Source organism: Pezoporus flaviventris, unplaced genomic scaffold (assembly GCF_033815535.1).
Source record: "Pezoporus flaviventris isolate CSIRO_AGI_PZ_B2104156 unplaced genomic scaffold, CSIRO_AGI_Pfla_v1 ptg000036l, whole genome shotgun sequence".
NCBI classification, from domain to species: domain Eukaryota; kingdom Metazoa; phylum Chordata; class Aves; order Psittaciformes; family Psittacidae; genus Pezoporus; species Pezoporus flaviventris.
This window is the reverse complement of record NW_026892584.1, coordinates 44,650,575-44,670,622: the sequence shown is the minus strand read 5'-3', so window position 1 is coordinate 44,670,622 and position 20,048 is coordinate 44,650,575. Positions and strand designations below refer to the sequence as shown.

Here is a 20,048-nt window from a genome sequence, read left to right as displayed (position 1 = left end):
TACTGGTCATAGGGGGTCGTGCTTGAGCAAGGGGATTGGACAAGATGACCACAGAGGAAGCTTCCACCCTCAACCATTCTATGATTCTGTGACCTTTTTGATGGCTGATGGTTAATGATTCAATGTTTACTTTATTTTCTGAGATTTAGGGCATGGATTTGTACAGTGATTAGATGAGGATCTGGCAATAATAGGGGATGGCTTCATGTAGTCTCTTGAAATCCTTTCCCATGGTTCTTCACAGACTGAGACCACTCACAAAAATATGGGTTTTAAAAATACCTCTCCTCTTGTAAAAGCAAAACTGGTGAGAAACCACTTGTCTTTGTCTTTGGTAAGAAAAATATTAACTGCAAATACAGAAAGCCTGGGGAAGCTGGGGAAGATGTACTACAAGGAGATGGAAGAGCAAGACTTATCAAACAACAATTCTTTTGCTGTAAAAATAAAAAGGAAGAACTATGACTTTTTCAAATACTCTCTTTCTACCTTGAGATCACCAGTGTCATGTGAAAGAAAGAAGTATTCAAGGTTACCACTCTGCTCATCTGGTCTGACCTCTTCTTTTCACAAGGCAAACCATTTCATTGTATTCTTTGTCCACCAAGACCAAAGCTTTGCTTTGTGCTAGAGCAGACCTTTTGCAAAAACCCTTCCAGCCTCATTTACAGACTTCACATTTTCACATTTCTTTGAGCCCTGTGAATGACATGATTCTGGAAACTGGAAGAACGGAATACACTAGCACGGCTTTTTTCTAATTCAGCACAAAGTTGAGCATTATTCTACCTGCTCCAATCTATCCATCTGCAATAGTGTGAAAAAGTACCAAGTTCTTTTGTTTCCTATTACAACTCAAGAGAATTAAAAACATAGCAACAGCAAGTTGCTGGGATATGAGTGGGAAGGTGAAAATGTATACAGGCTTCCTTATGTCTGAAATAATCTGTGTAGAATGCATTCCTCTGTTTCTTGACCTTGTTGTAGACTAGATAAGTTCAGAATTATATTTAAAACCAATGTGTATGTTTAAACAGACCAGGCAAAATTTGCATAGCTGCACACTGCTGTCAATGTTTTCTTCAAATGATTCTCCCTTCTTTTCCTCTATAGAGAGAATTGAAAATAATGACAATTTTATCCCATGTATTAGTGACTGCCTGTCCTCATAGATATCATAGATACTTTCTATATGGAAGGAGTTAAGGAGCAGCACAAATAGCAGGTGTAAGAGAGGGAAGAAAACAAGAGGTAAAAGCAACACTTCTGATGCTCTCTTCATCTTATCTGGACTGTTTTACTTCCAAGGCACCACTTGAAAAACAATACCTTGAACTTGCGCCATTGCACTCAAATTCTTAGGAAAGGGCAACATCATCAGCTCACACACCAAATCAGGCCAGCAGCTGCTTCTCCTTACAAGAAGTTCAACTGAGTATTTCAGAGGAAGATGTTAACTACCTCAAAGTAAAATTCTGGAATAACATACACATAAAATGATTTTTGTCCCTGGTCCTCTTTAATTACTTTCTGATTCATGGAAAAAAACAGAAGTATTTGTGACCTTGTTTTAAACAAAAACCAAAACCAAAACACCACCTTCATGATCTGTATTCATTCTCATGATTCAAAACAAAGGTCTGGTTTTGAACAAGAGCCTAGCAAAATATTTCCCTGGTCTGATCCCTTATTCAAATAAAATTCCCACATTCTCAATAAATTGAAGATGAAGGTTTAACAGTTCCATACAGTTATGAAAATAGGATTTGAAGATGGCAAGCATTCTGATAGATGTGAACTAGTCTCTGCCTTGGCCCAGCTGGAACAATACCCTTGCAAGCATGCTTGTTTTTTATTTCCTCCATACATTCTAGTCATAGTTAAATATTTTATATCCACAAGATATTCTGATGCTCTAATTTGGGCTGCCAATTTGACAGCCCTCTGGGGGGCTAACTGAGCTGGGAGTGACTTGGTGGAATACTTCACACAACAGCTGGGCCAAAGGTTTATCCGAAAAGAAAAAAGAGGGAGTACTAAATTATTTTTGCTCCACTAGTGTTTAAGACACCTTCCCTGTACAAACACCAGTAGTTAATAGGCACACCCAATACCTTCAAAGATAACAGCAAATAGTTTCAAACTTAAGTATCTTCAAGACAAAAACCCCTTCAAATCCAATTAGGCGTTGAAAAGTTGCAGTCTCTCTGACTGGATCTGTTTACAGGTCTGAATACAGACTTAGCCACTGAGCTAGCAGCCAGGTTGAAAAAAAAAATATATATATATATATATATAATCTCTAGCACATAAACTGCATTGTTATTTTAAAGCTACGTTAATACATCAGAGTTTATGAACAGTTTAAAATCTCAAGGTGAGATGTTAATGTTCTTTATAGTGCACTTGCTCTGAAATATCTAGACATGGCTAGTGCCCCCTAATAAAACGTTAGCGTAGCTCTACTGGATTGCAATTAACCTTTTTGTCAAGGTTTGTCTGGTCTTAAAAGGATCAGAAATAATGACGTCTTTTAAATCAGTTTAACAGGGACTATCTAATGTCTTAGACTTCAATGCAAACACTTGGGTTAAGAATTATATTTTGTATGAAAAACAACTGCAGAGGGCAATTACAGTGATGCTCATGTGGATTCCTGCCTGCAGGAGTATAAAGAACACCTCCAGACCATGGAAAGGCTGTTGCTCTCCTCTCACAAGAACAATATGGTTGACATAAAAAAAGTTTAAATAATATATACTCTATGACTAAGCCACAAAAGCAAAGAACTAGCATCACTCAGGCAGTATGGCATTCAACTGATAACATGGATCATCCTTTTGCACAAATAGTTAGCATCTACAAATCTCAACTACTTCTAGATGTTCAGACAGTAAAATCATTACAATAGCTGGCTGTTTGCTCTTTATTGCAGGTAAAGTATGGTTGAAAGAGCTCATTATCTCTTCAAAAAACTTAATCATCCTGGTTTTGCTTTTCTAGAGAGAGAGGAATGAATGGGATTCCTGAATAAATAGACTAATAGTCAAACAAATCTCAAACACTCCCATGATGCAGTAAAACTATTTATGAACTGAAGAACCACAGAGTCTACTCAAATGTAATTCAAAATATTAGGATAAATTTCCTGATTTGAAATTCCATGTATTGCACTGTCTGATAATGCACTGCACTCTTGGATAACTTTCACATCTGACCTCCATTCTAGCTCCATGCTGTATTCCCAGTTACCATCCGCCCACTGCAAACACTGGGGAGCTCAAAATGGATGAAGAATTAACAGGTACTCTTGGACATACTTTACCTCTCTGAGCTCAGTTTGTTCTCCTTATAATGAAGCTAATGCTAATGACCTACTTTGCAAGCCATTTTGAGATCTACTGATGTAAAGTGCTAAGATTTATACACCGCTAGACTACATTAGGTATATGATGCATTCTTAAATTCAATTCTGACATAGCCATAAATTTACAGTGCTCAACTTCTTAAATTTCTCATTCTGCAACTACAGCCAAACTTCACACACACACATAGGGCCACCAAGGGCTTATTTCCCACAAGCATTTAAGAAAAAAAAAAAGGTGCAAATTTGCCACCACATCAAACAAAAAAGTCCAAGTTGTACAAATGTCAGTCAACTGCCTTTTAGAAGTTTGTCAGCAAAATGGTACCATTCAATGGTTAAGGAAAAAGGACTACACCAGCCAAACGCTCAGAGTCAAAAGGAGGGCAGCTGCTAGAAAATGAAATGAAAAAGCAGCATGCAACAAAGCACTCAGGGATGGAAAGAAAAACGGAACAAGTGAATAAGAAACTATGGCTTATGAGAATGGACATAGAAAGCTAAAGACATATGGAAAAAGTCCTTCTCTGGCCAGATTTATTACTGTAACAACAAACTTTTTAAAGAACTTCCAGAGTACAACGAGAAGGCTTTCTGCACTCATACACAGAAAGGGCAAACAGGCTGACCCAAACAATTACAGGTTGCTCAGCTTGATCTCAGTGCCAGGCAAAATGAGAGAAAAGTCGATCTGAGTTTCAATATGTTTAATAAAAAAGAAAAGGAAAGGAACATAATAATGGCTGTCAGCAGAGAATGATGTAAAATGCCCCACAATGTTAATTTCATTATTTTATAAGTGTATAAATTTGGTTCAGGAAGACAGCCAAACATCTTGACAGAAAAAGCTGAAAGCTAAATGCAACAGCCAGCTGGAGCTGGAGTGTATGTAGGATGTACGCCAGAGAGGCATGAGCCAGGGCTCCCTGTACTAGTGCTACCTTGCTGGGGCGGGGCTGGGCTGGGCAGCAGTGTGGACCACCAACCTGATGAAAAACTCAAAAGCTGCCCTGGGTTTGCTCCAGTTGTGGCTGAAACCAGGACAGCTCCCACCTGCAGCCAAGGACTCAACAGCTCCCAAATCAGAACAGCCACAATGCTCACCATATAACATCAGCTCATCCTGGTGCTGCATTTGAACCACCTGAGAGCCACAGGTTGGCCAAACCCTCTTGTATGGTAATCTTCACTGAATTGACCCTCGCAACAAAATACTGAGACTATGCAGTTCAGTAAATTACAGGTTAAATGTATGAAGAACTTGCTACCTGGCAGATACCTAACAAGAAGAAGTGGAAAATAGTAAAAAATTTTTACTGAGAGCCTTCTGGACCTTCAGTGGACAAGTCCCCTTCTATTCAGTGCTTTTCTCTATGGTTTGAAAGTCATTATAAAATGACTGATGAAATGCCAAGATGACAGGAAGAATAGAGGAATGTTAATCAGTAGTGAGGGCAGTCATGCAGGACAATGCGCTTGATAACTCAGCATGTGCCATTAAAACAAGCTTTAAGTGCTAAATCAGGTATCTAGGCAAAAGCAATGCAAATTGTATCTCCAGCATGGAAGGGGGAAATGCAAAGAATAGTTCTGAAAAGAATCCAGAGATCTTAGTACATGAGCAATTCAGTATGTGGTTTGCTTTGGCAAAAAAGCTGCCTACTGCTTGGGTATACAACATGTAAGAGGGGCTATACAACAGCTTGGAGAGGCTGAGCAATCAGCAATATTGAGGAGTTATCTGTGAACCCACCTGCCTATAATACTGGCCACAGAAACTGACTGAGAACCTGGAAGGCTGAAATCCATCACACCATGGCTTCATCCTTACTGCTGCCAATGAGCTAGATTAAAGTGCAGCTAAAACGTCTGCAGATCTGCCACCACCAGACCTCCAAATTCAGGCAGGCAGACGCTTAAGGAGCAAACCTAATTTACTTTATCATATTTACTTTATTAATTTACTTTTATCCGACACCTGGGTCAGACCAATCCTGGGCAAAGCTACAGGTTGGGCAAAGAAGAGATTCAGAGCAGCCCTGCGGAGAAAGACTTGGGGGTGTTGGTTGATGAGAAAATGAACATGAGCCAGCTTCAGTGTGTGCTCACAGCCCAGAAAGCCAACCGTATCCTGGGCTGCATCAAGAGGAGCGTGACCACCAGGTTGAAGGAGGTGATCCTGCCCCTCTACTCTGCTCTTGTGAGACCTCACCTGGAGTATTGTGTGCAGTTCTGGTGTCCTCAACATAAAAAGGACATGGAACTGTTGGAACAAGTCCAGAGGAGGGCCACGAGGATGATCAGGGGACTGGAGCACCTCCCATATGAAGACGGGATGAGAAAGTTGGGGCTGTTCAGCCTGGAGAAGAGAAGGCTGCGTGGAGACCTCATAGCAGCCTTCCAGTATCTGAAGAGGGCCTATAGGGATGCTGGAGAGGGACACTTCATTAGAGACTGTAGTGACAAGACAAGGGTAACGGGTTAAAACTTAAACAGGGAAAGTTTAGATTGGATATAAGGAGGAAATTCTTTCCTGTTAGGGTGGTGAGGCACTGGAATGGGTTGCCCAGGGAGGTTGTGAATGCTCCATCCTGGGCAGTGTTCAAGACCTGGTTGGACGAGGCCTTGGGTGTTACGGTTTAGTGTGAGGTGTCCCTGCCCGTGGCAGGGCGGTTGGAACTAGATGATGTTAAGATCCTTTCCAACCCTAACTATTCTATGATTCTAAGGTGGAGCAATGACTTGATTAGATGTGTAAGTGTCTTAATGGGATTTTTTTAGTTTAGTGGGGAAAAAAAAATGTGTAAGGTGCTACTGCAAGAAGCTGAAGCAAGGTTAATTTAAATATGACACTTTTTAAAAGCCAAAAGTGCAATGAAAAAGCAAGAAAAATATTAAGGAATGTGGTGAGCCCTCAGTCTCTTCAGACTTTTAAGTCAACAGTGGATATTTGTCTGGAGGGGTTGATTTAGTTACAAGTTCATGGGTTCAGCAGAGGAGTAACTTAGTGAAATAGAGAGGAGACTCTTAAACTCTCCAGCTCTACTACATTTATGTTCATTTTATATATTGTTTATGAGTGTTCAGCTTTCTACACAGAAAGCATATCCATGTACAGTTACTGCTTTAAGGATCAGTTTCCCATTTAATTCAGTCTCTCACAGGGTTAGATTTTATTTCAATGGAATTTCTTTTTTATCATTCCTCCTACTTTTGACACTGGAAGACTCTTGACACATGTGCTGGCAAATGACCACTTCTCTTGTCACCCCCCACAAAGTCCTTTTTCGAGACCTAGGTATCTCTAGATGCTGCACTCTAGACCCAGGGGAGAGTGGAAAGAGGAGGTGATTTCCTTTGTGGCTGAAGGCACTGGGGGTTGAAACTCTGCAGATCAGAGCAATAGGAAATAGAACCAGAACAAGTGAGCCTCTATAGCACCAAGACCCTTGTTATTACAGCCTTGGAAAAGTGCAATAAAAACATGGTAAAGATATCCAAATTGTGACCTATTAAATTACCGTTATGGATTACTGTCAAGGTGATGTATTCAACAGGGTACACTGTGCTTCAGCTAAAGGTAGAAACTTCATTTTCATGCTCTAATCCCTCCACCTACTTCTTCTATTATCACCAGGATTGATACCCCCTCAAGGAAAAAAGTTCCCATGTGCAACTAGTTATATATGCTTAATAACTTGCACTTATTAAAGATAAAAATGGATCAGAATTATAGGTTTAGTAAGGATTAGCAAGCATAAGTGCATATTTCTGCAACTACTACACTTTTATAGCCCTGTCACACTCCGAGATAGAGTTGCATCATTACATAGAGTTATATAACCACAGAGAGTTACAGCACTGGGAGCATTACAGCATTGTCCCAGACAGTCTTGATTGTCAAAGTCTGGCTTGATCAAGTGAAAGAAAAAATAAAAAAGCCCGCAAAAAAAAACAGAACGAACAAACAAAAGAAAAACAAACAAACATGAAGCAAAACAACAAAAAAAAAAAAAACAAAAAAAAAAAACACAAACCACAGCTTCAGGATACTACTGTGCCATCTCCTGATCCCATCTGTTAACAGCACATGGTTCTGAGTTGTAAAAGCCTCATTAACACATCTTTGCATCCTAATTTAGTATTCACCAGTCCTTCCCAATCACTTCCAGCAGGTGACAAGCATGATCTTTCACTCAAAAGAGACTCAAGATAACCAGTGAGAATCCTAGCAGAAAAAAAAAAAAACCTTGCAAGTTTACCTCCAGGACGAAATTCTTTCTTTATTGATGACAACAAAAGGTATAAAGCCATTGCACAACTAGGTGAAACTCAGCTATTAGCCAAAAAAATGATGTTTTTTTTTTCAATCCTTAAACTTTCAGTTAAATATCATCTACAGCACTCCTGTCTTCAAATGGCGTTAGCATTTGAAGTAGCCCCATTTGCTCTTCTAACAGTTAGGACCCAGAAAAATGGCTAATTTTTTTCTGACAAATAAGATTATTACCACTGTGTCTTTGGAGGGATTGAAAGTCTTCAGATGTTTTTAAAAGGCCACTGGGTAAAGACAGAATAAAAGCACAGCAAGCTGATAAAAGCATCCAACTGTGACCCTACAGTGGTACAAACATTAAAAAAGCAGATACTTTGGGATTTATTCTCTGAAAGAAAATATATAATGCACTCTTTCATACACTTGTAATGGTCTTCCATTGCTTGTGTAAAGCATTCAGCCATGACACCTGGGGATCTGGACCTATACCACCACAGGCATACCTATTCAGTACCTATTACTTGGTACTGAATCAAGATCAGGCAAATATTCACATTGTCAAAGAGGAGCAGGAGAAGGAAAGAAAGAGAGCCCAAACAAACAGCACAGCTCCTTCTCTGGAAAATAAGGCATCGTCCCAGTGACCACAAAGTGCAGCCATCATCTCCTGTCAAGTCCTCTGCCCCATCATTAATTCTCACACCTCTTCTTCCACACTGCCACCATCCACAGCTCATTCAGTCACCAATTCAAGAGCTGCAACACTACAGACCATAAACTAAGCCAACAGAGAGTGTTCTCCCTACCTCCAGACCTGCACAACTGCCAGTGGCATCTTTACCCACTTAGTAAAGTGGAGCAAACAAGTCAAGCAGGTGGCTCATGTTTCCTTTCGTTATCATCTTCACTGCTTCTACTGAGACACTAGAGTATTTTTACACTTTTGAATGATTAGATACTTTCCAAGTAATTTTCCATTACAAGGATACAACACTACTTTTTGGTTAGTGTTACACTGCTATACATCACTGGTCTCCCACACATTGCCCAGCGATAATAGATGCCATATAGCTATCAAGAAAACAATAGAGTCAAATCCTTTGTGCCAAACTGACTCTACCCTCTCAGAAACAGGAGTTTTGATCTCTGCCACTATATTTTATTAGAGGCAAACAGGTTTTAAATATCCCTTTTCTCCAGTCTCCCTTTCAGTACAATAAGATTCAACAGCTTTCTGAACTGCAGCAAATTCAGAGTCTCCTGGGTGACCCAGGAAAATTTTTCATTACTTTTACTCCCTCCTGCAAGCAAAGCCCCCTCCTCCCTCTCCTCCTTTGTGACAGCATTAACACACAGCAAACGGTGAGTGCACAGGTAAGCAGACACACACCATCTGTCATACTGCCTCATACCTCTCTTAACTTCCCTTGCTTGCACAGGGCTCATCCCTGTGGTGTCAACTCTATTTTTTGTCCTGAGCCTGTAAATAAGCATATTTTTAAGCTCAGTTTAGGAAAAAAATCCCAACTCTCCATTGCAATGAGCTTTGTAGTAAGATAACTATTTTATGTCCTGTTTCCACAAATACGAAGAGCTCCTCAACACTACTGAGCGTCCTTAGCACCAGAGCAGTGTTCCCTGTTCCCCAAAACTGCTGTTCCCTTGCAAAGTCTACATGAGATGCTGACCACTTTGCAGCCACTGCAAGCAGATCTGGCAACCCAACCATTTATCTCCAGGAGCAAGGACATACAGACACCCTGCAGTGTAGGTACACCCATTGTTATGATTTAAATACCAAATCCTTGTGCCTTCTGGGAGCATGATATACTGAAGCTTCCCAACAAAGCAACATACCTTCGAACAGTGTAGAATATATTGGTACTGAGAGATTATTGCATAATGACATCAATATTTTATTTCTGTTGAATTTTTTATATCAAATTTACTGCTCCCATAAGTAATAGACAGTAACTCATCTGCACCATAGTTACTTATGTATTATGTATTGCATAGTCCTGGCAGAATTTCTGAAAAAAATCCTTCATCCTTCTCTTAAAAAAAACCAAACAAACAAAAAAAACAAACCAAAAAAAACCAGTTCTTTCAATGACAAATCCCAGAACTCAACAGCAATATTTTACTGGAATGCTTTTTATGAAAGTTTAAAAATTCTCCACTAAACTGTAATGTATATATTTACCAAATGTATAACTCAGAAAGTGGCCCAACAGCTTCTAAGCACATTGTAATGTTATCTGCAGGGACAATGAATTATGCATCTCTCACAGCACTACGTCTGACAAAACAACACTGTGATCCCAGTGCCATGGGATTCCGTAGATCCACCCAGTTGAAATAGAAAGTGTAATACAATACTGCTGTTTTCCCAACCTTGTAGTAAAATGGTGCAAATATTCAAATATCATTACATATAAATATATAAAAAATATAAAAGACAAGCTCTAATTTATGCAAAAGCAGAAGAAAAATCTGGTTTTGGGTTTGTAATTATGGAACCTGTTGGATATCTTGATCAGTGTTAATCAATGATCTAATCAAAACACCCTTAAGACTGCAATCATATGCCTTAAAGAAATTTAAGAGATGTGTCTGTACTGTAAGCGCTTTTTAACCACGCCGTCAAAATTCTCTGGCTGCTGATGACAATATTTTGCAATGTTCATCATTAAGACCTGGCATTTTAACTAATAGCATCCTTCATTGGAGAACAGCAGTACACAAGTTATGCACTTCACAGCTATTGCTCTCTCCTGTAGGAATGTATATTGTTCCTATAATGGATGCCAGATGGATTCTGCTCCTTCTCAACCACAAGACAGTCCCCCAGCACACCCCTGACTCCCAAGGGAAGACAGCCAAGTACATATCTCCCAGGCCAAGAACCCAAAGGAAGGCAAAATTCATCTTTTCTGCATTTGGGAACCACCTTCAGACTGTTTTCCCTCTCCTACTGCAAGCACACGCTCAATGCAACTACGTACTGCAAAAAGTGGGACAGAGCTGGGGAAAGAAGAGGGTCTAGGGGCTGGGTCCATGTGAGATAAATCTTGATCTCCCCAGTTAGCATCAAATAGGAAATCCTACAAAACTATCCTTGCAATGACTGGCTTTTTCCTTGATGAGCTCCCACTAAATACTATATATACTACAGCAAGGAGACAGTTCCATGATTTCAGACCTCTACAGTTAAAGCATTTCAATTAACTGGTATTTATCCTAAAATATCTAAATTATTTCCAGGCAGAAGAAAGTGAATTAAAGGAACATTTGCAGGTTGCTAACTAAACTGTAGAGGCAGCAAAGCTTATGATGGCTTATGATATGCTATATCAGGGTCTTCTAACTTTAAGGGTGATACTCTCTAGACAAAAGAATCTCGTACTTGTTCTTAGCCCAAAGAGAGGCCTTTTGTTTTATTTTAAGTCTGCCTTTATAAATCTACTTTTCACTTATCCAAACACATAGAAGAAGTGTTATCTAGACCATAAGAAAATAGTTTAAATCCTGCTTGCATTTAAGTAACACCAAGTTTATTCTAAGGAAGATGGTTTTGAGCACACACAGCTCTTGGTGAGAAATTAAGCCTTCTACAAGCACAAAGAGAAATATATAGCAAGGAATAAATTGCTAGAAGGCAGCTTACAAGAGAATATGGGATGTAGATGCTGTAGCATAAATGCCCTTCTTTATGTGAATGTGTACTATTTTACCCAAAGCAATATATATGTGAACTTGACACAAGATACATCTTAAACCAAAGCAGAGGATGCTTCTATATCCCCTCCACCTTTCCCTCCCAGTTCTTTCTTGTAGAAAGCTGAGGGTCTGGCCATGGTTTCTTCAGTGATGAGAGCAAGGTACATCACAACAAACACTATCACCAGCAGCTGATAAGTAAATCTACGACATGCACCACTACAGAGTCATCATGGCTGACCACTAATAAAGGACCCAAACAGGCTGTTTATTTCACAGTTTACCTCCAAGAGTGAGAAAGGAAGGAAATATCAACTGCTCAACACAAAGGAGCTGAATTTTTATTGGCTTTTTTTTGTCTGAAAAGAATACCAGTCCCTCAGGAGAAAGGTCTCCCAGAACAACACAGCATGAAAATTACTCAAAACTATGAAATTTTTAGCAAATGCAAACTGTAGAGAAGAAGTAGCGAAATGACAAAGAGACAGTTACAAAGGCTTCTAACTCTGGCAAAATATTATTGGGGAATTCCCACTCATGATGATTTATTATATTCTATTTTTAAGCAATAATCTAGGAGAGTGGCTTTGAAACTCTGACAGGTCACAAAATACTTCCTGACGGAGGTCACAAGCATGAAATGTCCCTGTCACAGGACTAAGCGCAAGCATGTGATTTATCATTTACAAAAAAGTAATAGTGTATGTCATATTTACCTTTTGTTGAATCATCTTCAATCGGTTGTTTGAATAAAGTGATATCCTTAAAAGTGCACAAGAACAAAACCACTTTTTCATGCTCATTTCTTATGGGTGCAATTTGCATGTAGAACCAAACTGGGGTTCCTGAAGTAGAGAAAAAAAAAGACATTGGACTATGGTGTAGCAGAAACCTTCCCCATCCTGTACACAGAAAACTTCAGTATTTACATGTTATTATAACACACATGTAGTTTAAGATCATACCTTAATATTTCTACAACTTCCAGATCTTTTAATTTTAGCCCCTCAGAGCAAAACAACATATTCCCATTTTTACAGCTTCATTAATCTGATCAATGATAAGTAGAGACACGAAGCTTTATAAATCTCAATTCTGAAATCAAATATATTATTCTTGCCTTCTTGTTCTAGTTTTTCCCCAGCATGCTTCACAAACTTAGTGTCTGCAAGGTAGGAAGGCAAGAAAAAATGGATGGATGGCATCTTTGATTCTTTCCTCACATAATATGAAGCTATCAAATCTGAAACTGATGGAGTATACTGTCAAATGCTCCAAATTTGATGCTACTCCATTATTTCAGAGGAATTGAGCTAATCCAGACATAGACTATAATTGTGCTATCAGGACAAATCAGCAGATTCAATTTCCTTTTTGTGGTCATACCCTCCATTGGCCTGCCCAATGGAGCACTCTCCCAGTGCATTTATCTCTATTAAGCTTTTGAAATAAATACAGAATATTTTAAAATCCTACCACTCATCAAATAAACAGCCAAAAAATCCCTACTGTCTTGGAGTGGTTAGCATGGCTTTTGGTAAATCCTCACTGTTCACACAGGGCTCCTGCAGGTGCTCAGGAGCTAAAAAGGGTCTTATTTCTTCCTAGGCTGAAATGCACATGGCAGTCCTCTATGTACATGCAGGTTTGCTCTGTAAGGGGTGAAATCCTAGAAGATTTTAAGCATCCTGCTTAGAAACACCCTGTTCACCTGCAGGGGCATAAATGTCAGAGAGACTTCCCATCCAGAAAAGCTCCATGCCCATGGCTGTGTCCCCTCCCTCCCAAACTTGCACCTACACACACCTCACTATAAATGCCTTCACAGCTAGCTAATTACCTTTGGGATTTGAGGTGCTTTCAGCCAGTTGACATAATGGCTTTCCTCATAAGCTGCCTCAATGCCAGCCTGAGAGCTGACACATTGAGACAAGCCACTTGCCCACTGTTATCCCATGGGCACCATTGACCCCCCTCAAATCTCCGCTAACACATCACGTCTGGGAACTGTGCCAGGAGCTGCAGGATAGATGCCCAGAGAGCAATGAAACCCTTTTGGGCTAGGACTACTGTGGGAAAGGTTAAAATCCACAAGAGATCATGAAAAAAATTCAGCATTGCTGAATTTCAATTAAACCAGTAGCTCACTAGCAGTAAACTGGAAAAGTGGGAGACATGGAGGACCGATTTTTGTGATAATTCCAAAGCCATTATGCTGATTACTTGATTATCTGAATTCCCAGTTGCTAACCTAAGATAAAAGATTCTTTTCATAACTTCTAAAACAGAGTACTGCAGCTCTCTGGAGTAACAATGTACTTGCAGTTATACCTGGCAACTCATCAGCACCTTTGAAAAGCTCTGAAAGTAAGTAGGCAAAAATAACCTGTAAAACAGCACTGATAAAAAACAAAGATAGAGGCAAGGTGGCTAGAAGCAGCAATTTATGGAAAAAGCAGGCAAAAAGCTTTGCTGAGTATTACCCTATATATATTTATGCATATGAATGCATGCCTAACACGGTTGCTGAATAATTGAGTGGGTAGAGCTTAGGACTATGTAAGAAGGAAAGCAGTAAACCAGAAGAAAGTTGTAGTAAACCTTCATGTCTGAACCTGAAACCCACAAGCTTGGTTAAAATGCCAAGGGGGCATGGGAAGTCAGCAGTCATACGGATGTTTCTGGATTGCTTACAGATCATCTCTGTGACAAAGCAAAGAAGGATGGGAAAGCAACCTGAAAATCTCAACATCTCCTCCTGCCTAAAGCATAAGCCAATGGGTAAAGAAAAAAAAAAGGTTGTGCCACATCATCAAAAATACGCAAGCACCTCTTGTTTGGTGGGTGGGAGGGTACTTGGAGAGCACTGAAACCTCCAGGAAGGGTCTCTGCCAGTGATAAACCCAAGCCCTTCCACGGAGTAACTATCTATGCTTTGCAGAAGTATATTCATAGCAACAGATAGCTATTCTTTATTTCTCTATCTGCTCCGATATCCAGCCTGGAGGATAAGAATGCAGTTTCTTGAAGGACCTTCCACAAGGCTGAGAGTATGATAAATGGAAGCAAACCCTGGGCAAACCAGCTACAGAACTAGAGCCAAAAGGTGAGCCTATTAGCATTAGCAATAGGTTGAAGTTCTGTGTTTCGGGTTATAGAGAAGAAAGCTGGCAACAGATGTTATAGATGGGAACTGGCTCAAGCCTGAAAAGATATATGAGTAATTTTCCATAAAGTCCTTCTGTAATCCTGCATAACTTAAGGAAAGTATAGGTTTGGAGAGCTGGGCAAAGGTGAAGATTTTATTAAGGCAACAGCAGCTTAATAAATCTCTGAAGCATCATCAAGCTCCAGCAGGCAATTCACAACCCAAAGCAAAAAGCTTGCTGCAGAAAAGTCACCAAGAGAAGGCTTTCCTCACTTTATACTTAAATAAAATAAAAAGGAAATTACTTCAGGACTGGCCCATGCTAGAGCAGCAGCTGCCAGCCCAGTTAATAAGGGAAGACAGAGTCAGGGAGAGCACTGGATCTCTGGGATCCTCTTTGGAAATCACACAGACACAGGGCATGGCAGTGACCACCACCTGCAAAGATACTCAACATGAATCTGTCCTGGGAAATTCCCCTAATGTGAGGGGCCGTCCAGGTGACCTGCACAGGAAACAGGCAGAGAAGCAGAAAATGTAGAGACATACACATCCATATGCTGAGGAACCAAAAAAGAGGTCATTTGGAGGGCTCTCCTGGGCACCTGCAGAAACAGCTAGACTTCAGAGCTGCTCTCGCTTCTCTTTTTAACTAAAGTATTCGCTAAAATGCATTGAAGCATGCAGAATTAGAGAAATCTAAAGGCATTTCCCACTGTTTAATTCACAGACAGGAAGATTTAGTCTAAAAGGGTTAAGTGGAAATAAAGCGTAATGCATGCAATTTGTTTCAAGAAGACAAGGTATTCAGGATGCTCTCTTCAATGTCATGAAAGGTTTATTTGAGTTTGCAGTGAAATGCGGTAGTCGGGCACAGTTAGCTCTTTCCTGAGGCACACCATTAACTTCCCTCAGCCACAGCACGTGGTGGAAATCTCACCAAAGAAAGGTGCTCCATGCTAGCACCCAGTGGGGGGAACATGGCCTCAGCTACTGCCCTCCAGACAGCTAAACCAGCGGCAAAGCTCCCAAGCCCCACCGGACCTGCACCCTGTACTGGGCAATTAAAGCCACGCTGAAGAAAACACTTCCATCAAGACAGGGCTTGTCTTGTCTTTGACACGGCCAGTGACCCAGTCAGCTAGACTCAATTTGCTCAGGGTAGAGGAACTAGCTTTTCTGGAGCATGCTTCATCTGACGGGTTTGGGGTTTTTTCTTGAGAAGATGGCCTGTGCTAGTGGAGGAGGCTGCTCACCTCCACTGACAACAGCAGGCATTTCAACCACCAGCCTGGGAGAGATGTCAACACTGCACAAGCCCAGTGTGAGACCACACAACAATGTGGGTTTTACTTAGTATGTGCTGTAACATTGATAAAGCAGAAGTAGTACTACCCACATACATGGCAGGACAGAAAATGTACTGCAGTGACTCCTGGTTAAGACAGAACAGAAAATCTTTTCTGGTGCTGGCAACCTCCTGTAAACCCAGTGCCACCAAGAGGAAGGGACTTAGGTCATACATCTCATTAAGTCACAAAATTCCTTGGCTATTTAATTAATTCCTGCATTACGCACCAAATTTAGTATTCTCACCATAGGTCATAAATGTTGGTTTACACATCACAGAGGCATCTCAACAATGTTGGGAGCATCCACACATGCAATCAGATTCTGGGTTTGCACTTGAGGAGAGATGGGGGTGTTTCCTGAAGTATGTGGGGGAACCTCATTCAAGATTTCTTTTCACTTAATCCAGTCAGTTTCCATTCAGTAAAACAATCCTCAAAACTAAATATATTTTGTGAAGAAGGAGTCAGACTAGAGACAGCAGGGAACCACTACTATTCTTGGCAACCTGAACACTTCTGAAAAAAAGCTCTCTTCTTGAGCTGTGGCAACCAAAACACCCATTTCTTCTCCAAATCTTCCCTGAAATTTACCCATATATCAAAATGAAGTTTAATTTAATATATTATATACTTTAAATATGCTTTATCACACCCAACACCATACACGAATATATACGTACTGTTTTTCTTGTAGAGGAGAATTTCAAAGCAGTTTGACTCATAGTTGTCGAAAGTCTGTCTGACTTTTTCAATGGTCTTCTTGTCGGTGAGTTCACCATACATAAAACTGAAAAAGAAAAAAGGTTTTTCTATTTTCTAGACAAGCAACAACTTTGTTACAGTCACCTTAAAACAGCAAAAGGATTAGAGATGTTATTAACTGTAATTTAGCAAAGTTTAACTATGATTTACAGTTCATTTAAATATTTAGATGTCACAAGGAAACCCACAATAGCGAGTAACCATGACCACCTTTTTACTGTAAATGACAACAAATAATTTGATTGCAATGTTTCATTAAATGCTTTTCTGAGCATATCTTTAAGGATACATGGTTATAAAAAGAGCTGATAACCTATAATGCTACAACTGCAGGCCATGAGAATATTGCTGTCAAAACAGAGAAAACGGAACAAAACCTCTAAAACCTCCCAGATTTTGTTCAATCCTCTAGAAAAGGCTTCTGGAGGTGGAATGGAAGCTACTGCAGGTTAAGGCTGTTAGTTGAATCAATGACTACAAACCTAATCTTGGCAAGATGCATCTGGGACAGTAAGATAATCAAAAACCTTTTACTAAATACCGATTTCAGAGGTAGGATTTAACCAGTAAGACATAATGTTTGTAATGCTCTGAAAACTCAGCACGGAAAGAAACTACGAGTTGTCTCAGTGTAGCTATATCTGCACTACTACCAAACATAACCAATTCACTCTCATTTTCCTTATTGTATAATGCATTTCTTCAATATTTCAGTAAAAATACGGAAAACATTAAAATGCTTTTGGAGATTTATCCCCGTCCAGGCTGAGAATACAAAGATGTAATTTTAACTCTGCTATGTCTTCCCACTTGACTATCTCATCTCCACATTCTTTTCCAGGTCAGACTTTCAGGTGGTGTAAGCAAACCCAACCCCCTGACCTTCCTTTTGAAAGCTTCTGCAAGGAAACAGTGAGGCTTTCATTGTTATTCTTCCCTGGATTAAAAATAAGTGAAGACTGCTCTGTGCAAATTCCCAATTACAGAACTGAAGGAAAATGGAACATGGGGTAAAAGCTTTCAGACACTTGGATGAATACACTTTTAATTGATCAGGCTTTTTTTTTTTTTTTTCATTTTCTTTGTTCCCAAACAGTTTGAGCTTCAGCTGAACCTACAACAGACAACCCTGGAGTATGAAAGAGAAAAGCTATCAGTGCCTCTGCGGTTTCAATGCAGCTTCTCTTTTATTGATCCACAGACCTCCGAAGGTTCAATAAACATTTATTTTATGTCTACTGTTCTGAAATAAACAATAAAACAGCATAGTGGTTAGTGACTCGGCAAGCATTAAAACACTCAATGAAAGCCAGACCATGAATCTTTTCTTTATACAGCCAACCAAGGGAGGCAATGGGGTTGCTCCCAGAATAAGGTGCTCCCCAGCATGGGTGATGAAGACAGTGACTCCGACATTTGGATGTCACTTCAGCTGCTTCTTTTCTGGTAACACAGGGAGAGCTATTGATAAGTGACATGTCGTAAATGTTACCTTTGGGACAGCACTATAATGGAGATGCCATTACTACAGCAATTGATGTCAGGAAATGGTTTTACCCAGAGCACAGGTTTTCATTAAGGTACTGCTTATCATCAACATACATGGCCGTCTTTAGGAAAAGCAAAACACAACCTACTGCTCATTTTTTAAGACCTGTCTTTCTTTCCTGAGGTCAGCTGATCATCTTTTATACATTTATACATGAGGTGAACAAAAAGAGTCTGTTTGGTCTTGGGTTTTTCAATCTATGCCCTTTTTAATGCACCGATGAGGTAAAGAAGATTGTTCTGTTGGCAAGGTGAAATAAGACCTGGTAGTTTTCACACAGCCTGTTGTGCAATTGAATTCCCTTTTTTGTTTTGTTAAGATTTAAAATAATGTCTCTTTTAGTCCTGAAGGAAAAAAAATCACATGAATTTGTTGAAGTGCTTGACTTTTACATGGCTTAAAATACAGAAAGTCACCATTAATTAGTGCTAAGATGACAAATGATACTCGGTATTCTGAGTAGTGGAAAATACTAGTTAGCATTGCTGAATACGATCAACTTTATGTTTTAAAGTCTATATTCTCACATATAAAGAGACATTTTAAAGGCCTGTGGGATAATAAAAACATTTTTCAGAAGACAATTTTTAACAGCACCAAAGAAACCTCAAAGCTACTCACTGTACAAGTTATGTAAGACCTTTGCTTATCACAGGTTTAACTTGATTTAGTCTGTCCTATTTTATACACATGAAGGAACTCCTACTTCTTCAGTCAATCATTCTTTTTCTGCTTCGTGTTTTCTGTTATGTAGTGATTGTCAAGTGCCTTCAGTGCAAACTGTACAAGACGTAAATATCAAACCCACTCTGCTACTGGGAATCTTACTACCTAGAAAACAGACGTATCAAAGAGAAACAAGACTTACTGAAATACTCAGAGAAAGGCACAATCTTAGATAATTTTGCCATCTCTGAAAGAGACCATTTGTCATTTAAGACGCATGGGATCCCACCTCCCTTTGAAAGCATCCCTTGGCACAGAAAAAACACATCTGAAGCTTTGCATTGTGCTCTTCCGTCCTTTGTCAGGATTCACAGCAATGGTGTAAGAACAGCTCCAGGTCTACAGTGCATGCCAAGGTGGTATTTAACAGCATTTGTGAGAAATTATCCAGGATATGGGACAGGTGAAGCACAAAAGTCTACATCCAATTTACAGCTCCCTTCATCCAGAAGCAGTGGATGAAAAGGCATCAGTTACAAATACAGATACATGTCAACTTCAAAGCTCTGCAAGCTACAGAGCAGCACCCTGGGTCCCACTGGCACCATCAGCAAGGTTTCTTTGCACAGCTTTGGCAGTGCAAGGAACCCTTCTCTCACACACACAAGTCAGGTCAAGGAGTGATATCTGAGTATTAAACCGAACTTTTTTTAAAGTCCATCACGCTGTACCCACCATGCAAAATCCCATTTCTTGAATGCTTTGGGAATTTTGCCATTGGCTTCAGTGGAGACAGAACTTTTCTCACAGACTTTTTTTAATCCCACTTGCAATGGCAGTAAATCAAAACAAAGGAGAACAGAGATGTGGAGTGGAGCACTGCAAGTGCTTCAGTTGAAACACTATCTGTAAACAACCACTTCAGCAAGGAGATCCAATTCCATCCTCCTGTACAGCTGGAAGGCAACACGCAAACAGGGCCTATACGCAGGTTTCCTCTTTGAAAACAAAACCAGCAATCAGCTATCTCCAGCCCAGCACCAGGCTTTCAGGGGCAGGGAAGGGTAAGCAAAGCAAAGCCTGGAGCAAAAGCCAAGTGTAAAATGCCAGGGTAGGTTACTAACCAGCCACTCAAGGGGTGCCTGCTCTTCCAAAGGCTACATGAGAATAGAGCTTAACTGATAAGCAACAATATTTAGAAAACAACATTT

The 20,048-nt window shown here is 40.0% G+C and overlaps 1 protein-coding gene across 1 annotated transcript in view; it reads right to left on the bottom strand.

Moving 5' to 3' along the window:
- KCNH5 (potassium voltage-gated channel subfamily H member 5) overlaps positions 1-20,048 on the bottom strand; it is a 159,186-nt gene that overhangs the window by 122,612 nt on the left and 16,526 nt on the right. The window contains exons 3-4 of the mRNA XM_061464210.1: positions 16,541-16,647; positions 12,077-12,205 (exon numbers count right to left, since the gene is read on the bottom strand). Of these exons, the coding sequence (XP_061320194.1) occupies positions 12,077-12,205; positions 16,541-16,647 (236 nt within the window). The remainder of the gene's footprint in view (positions 1-12,076; positions 12,206-16,540; positions 16,648-20,048) is intronic.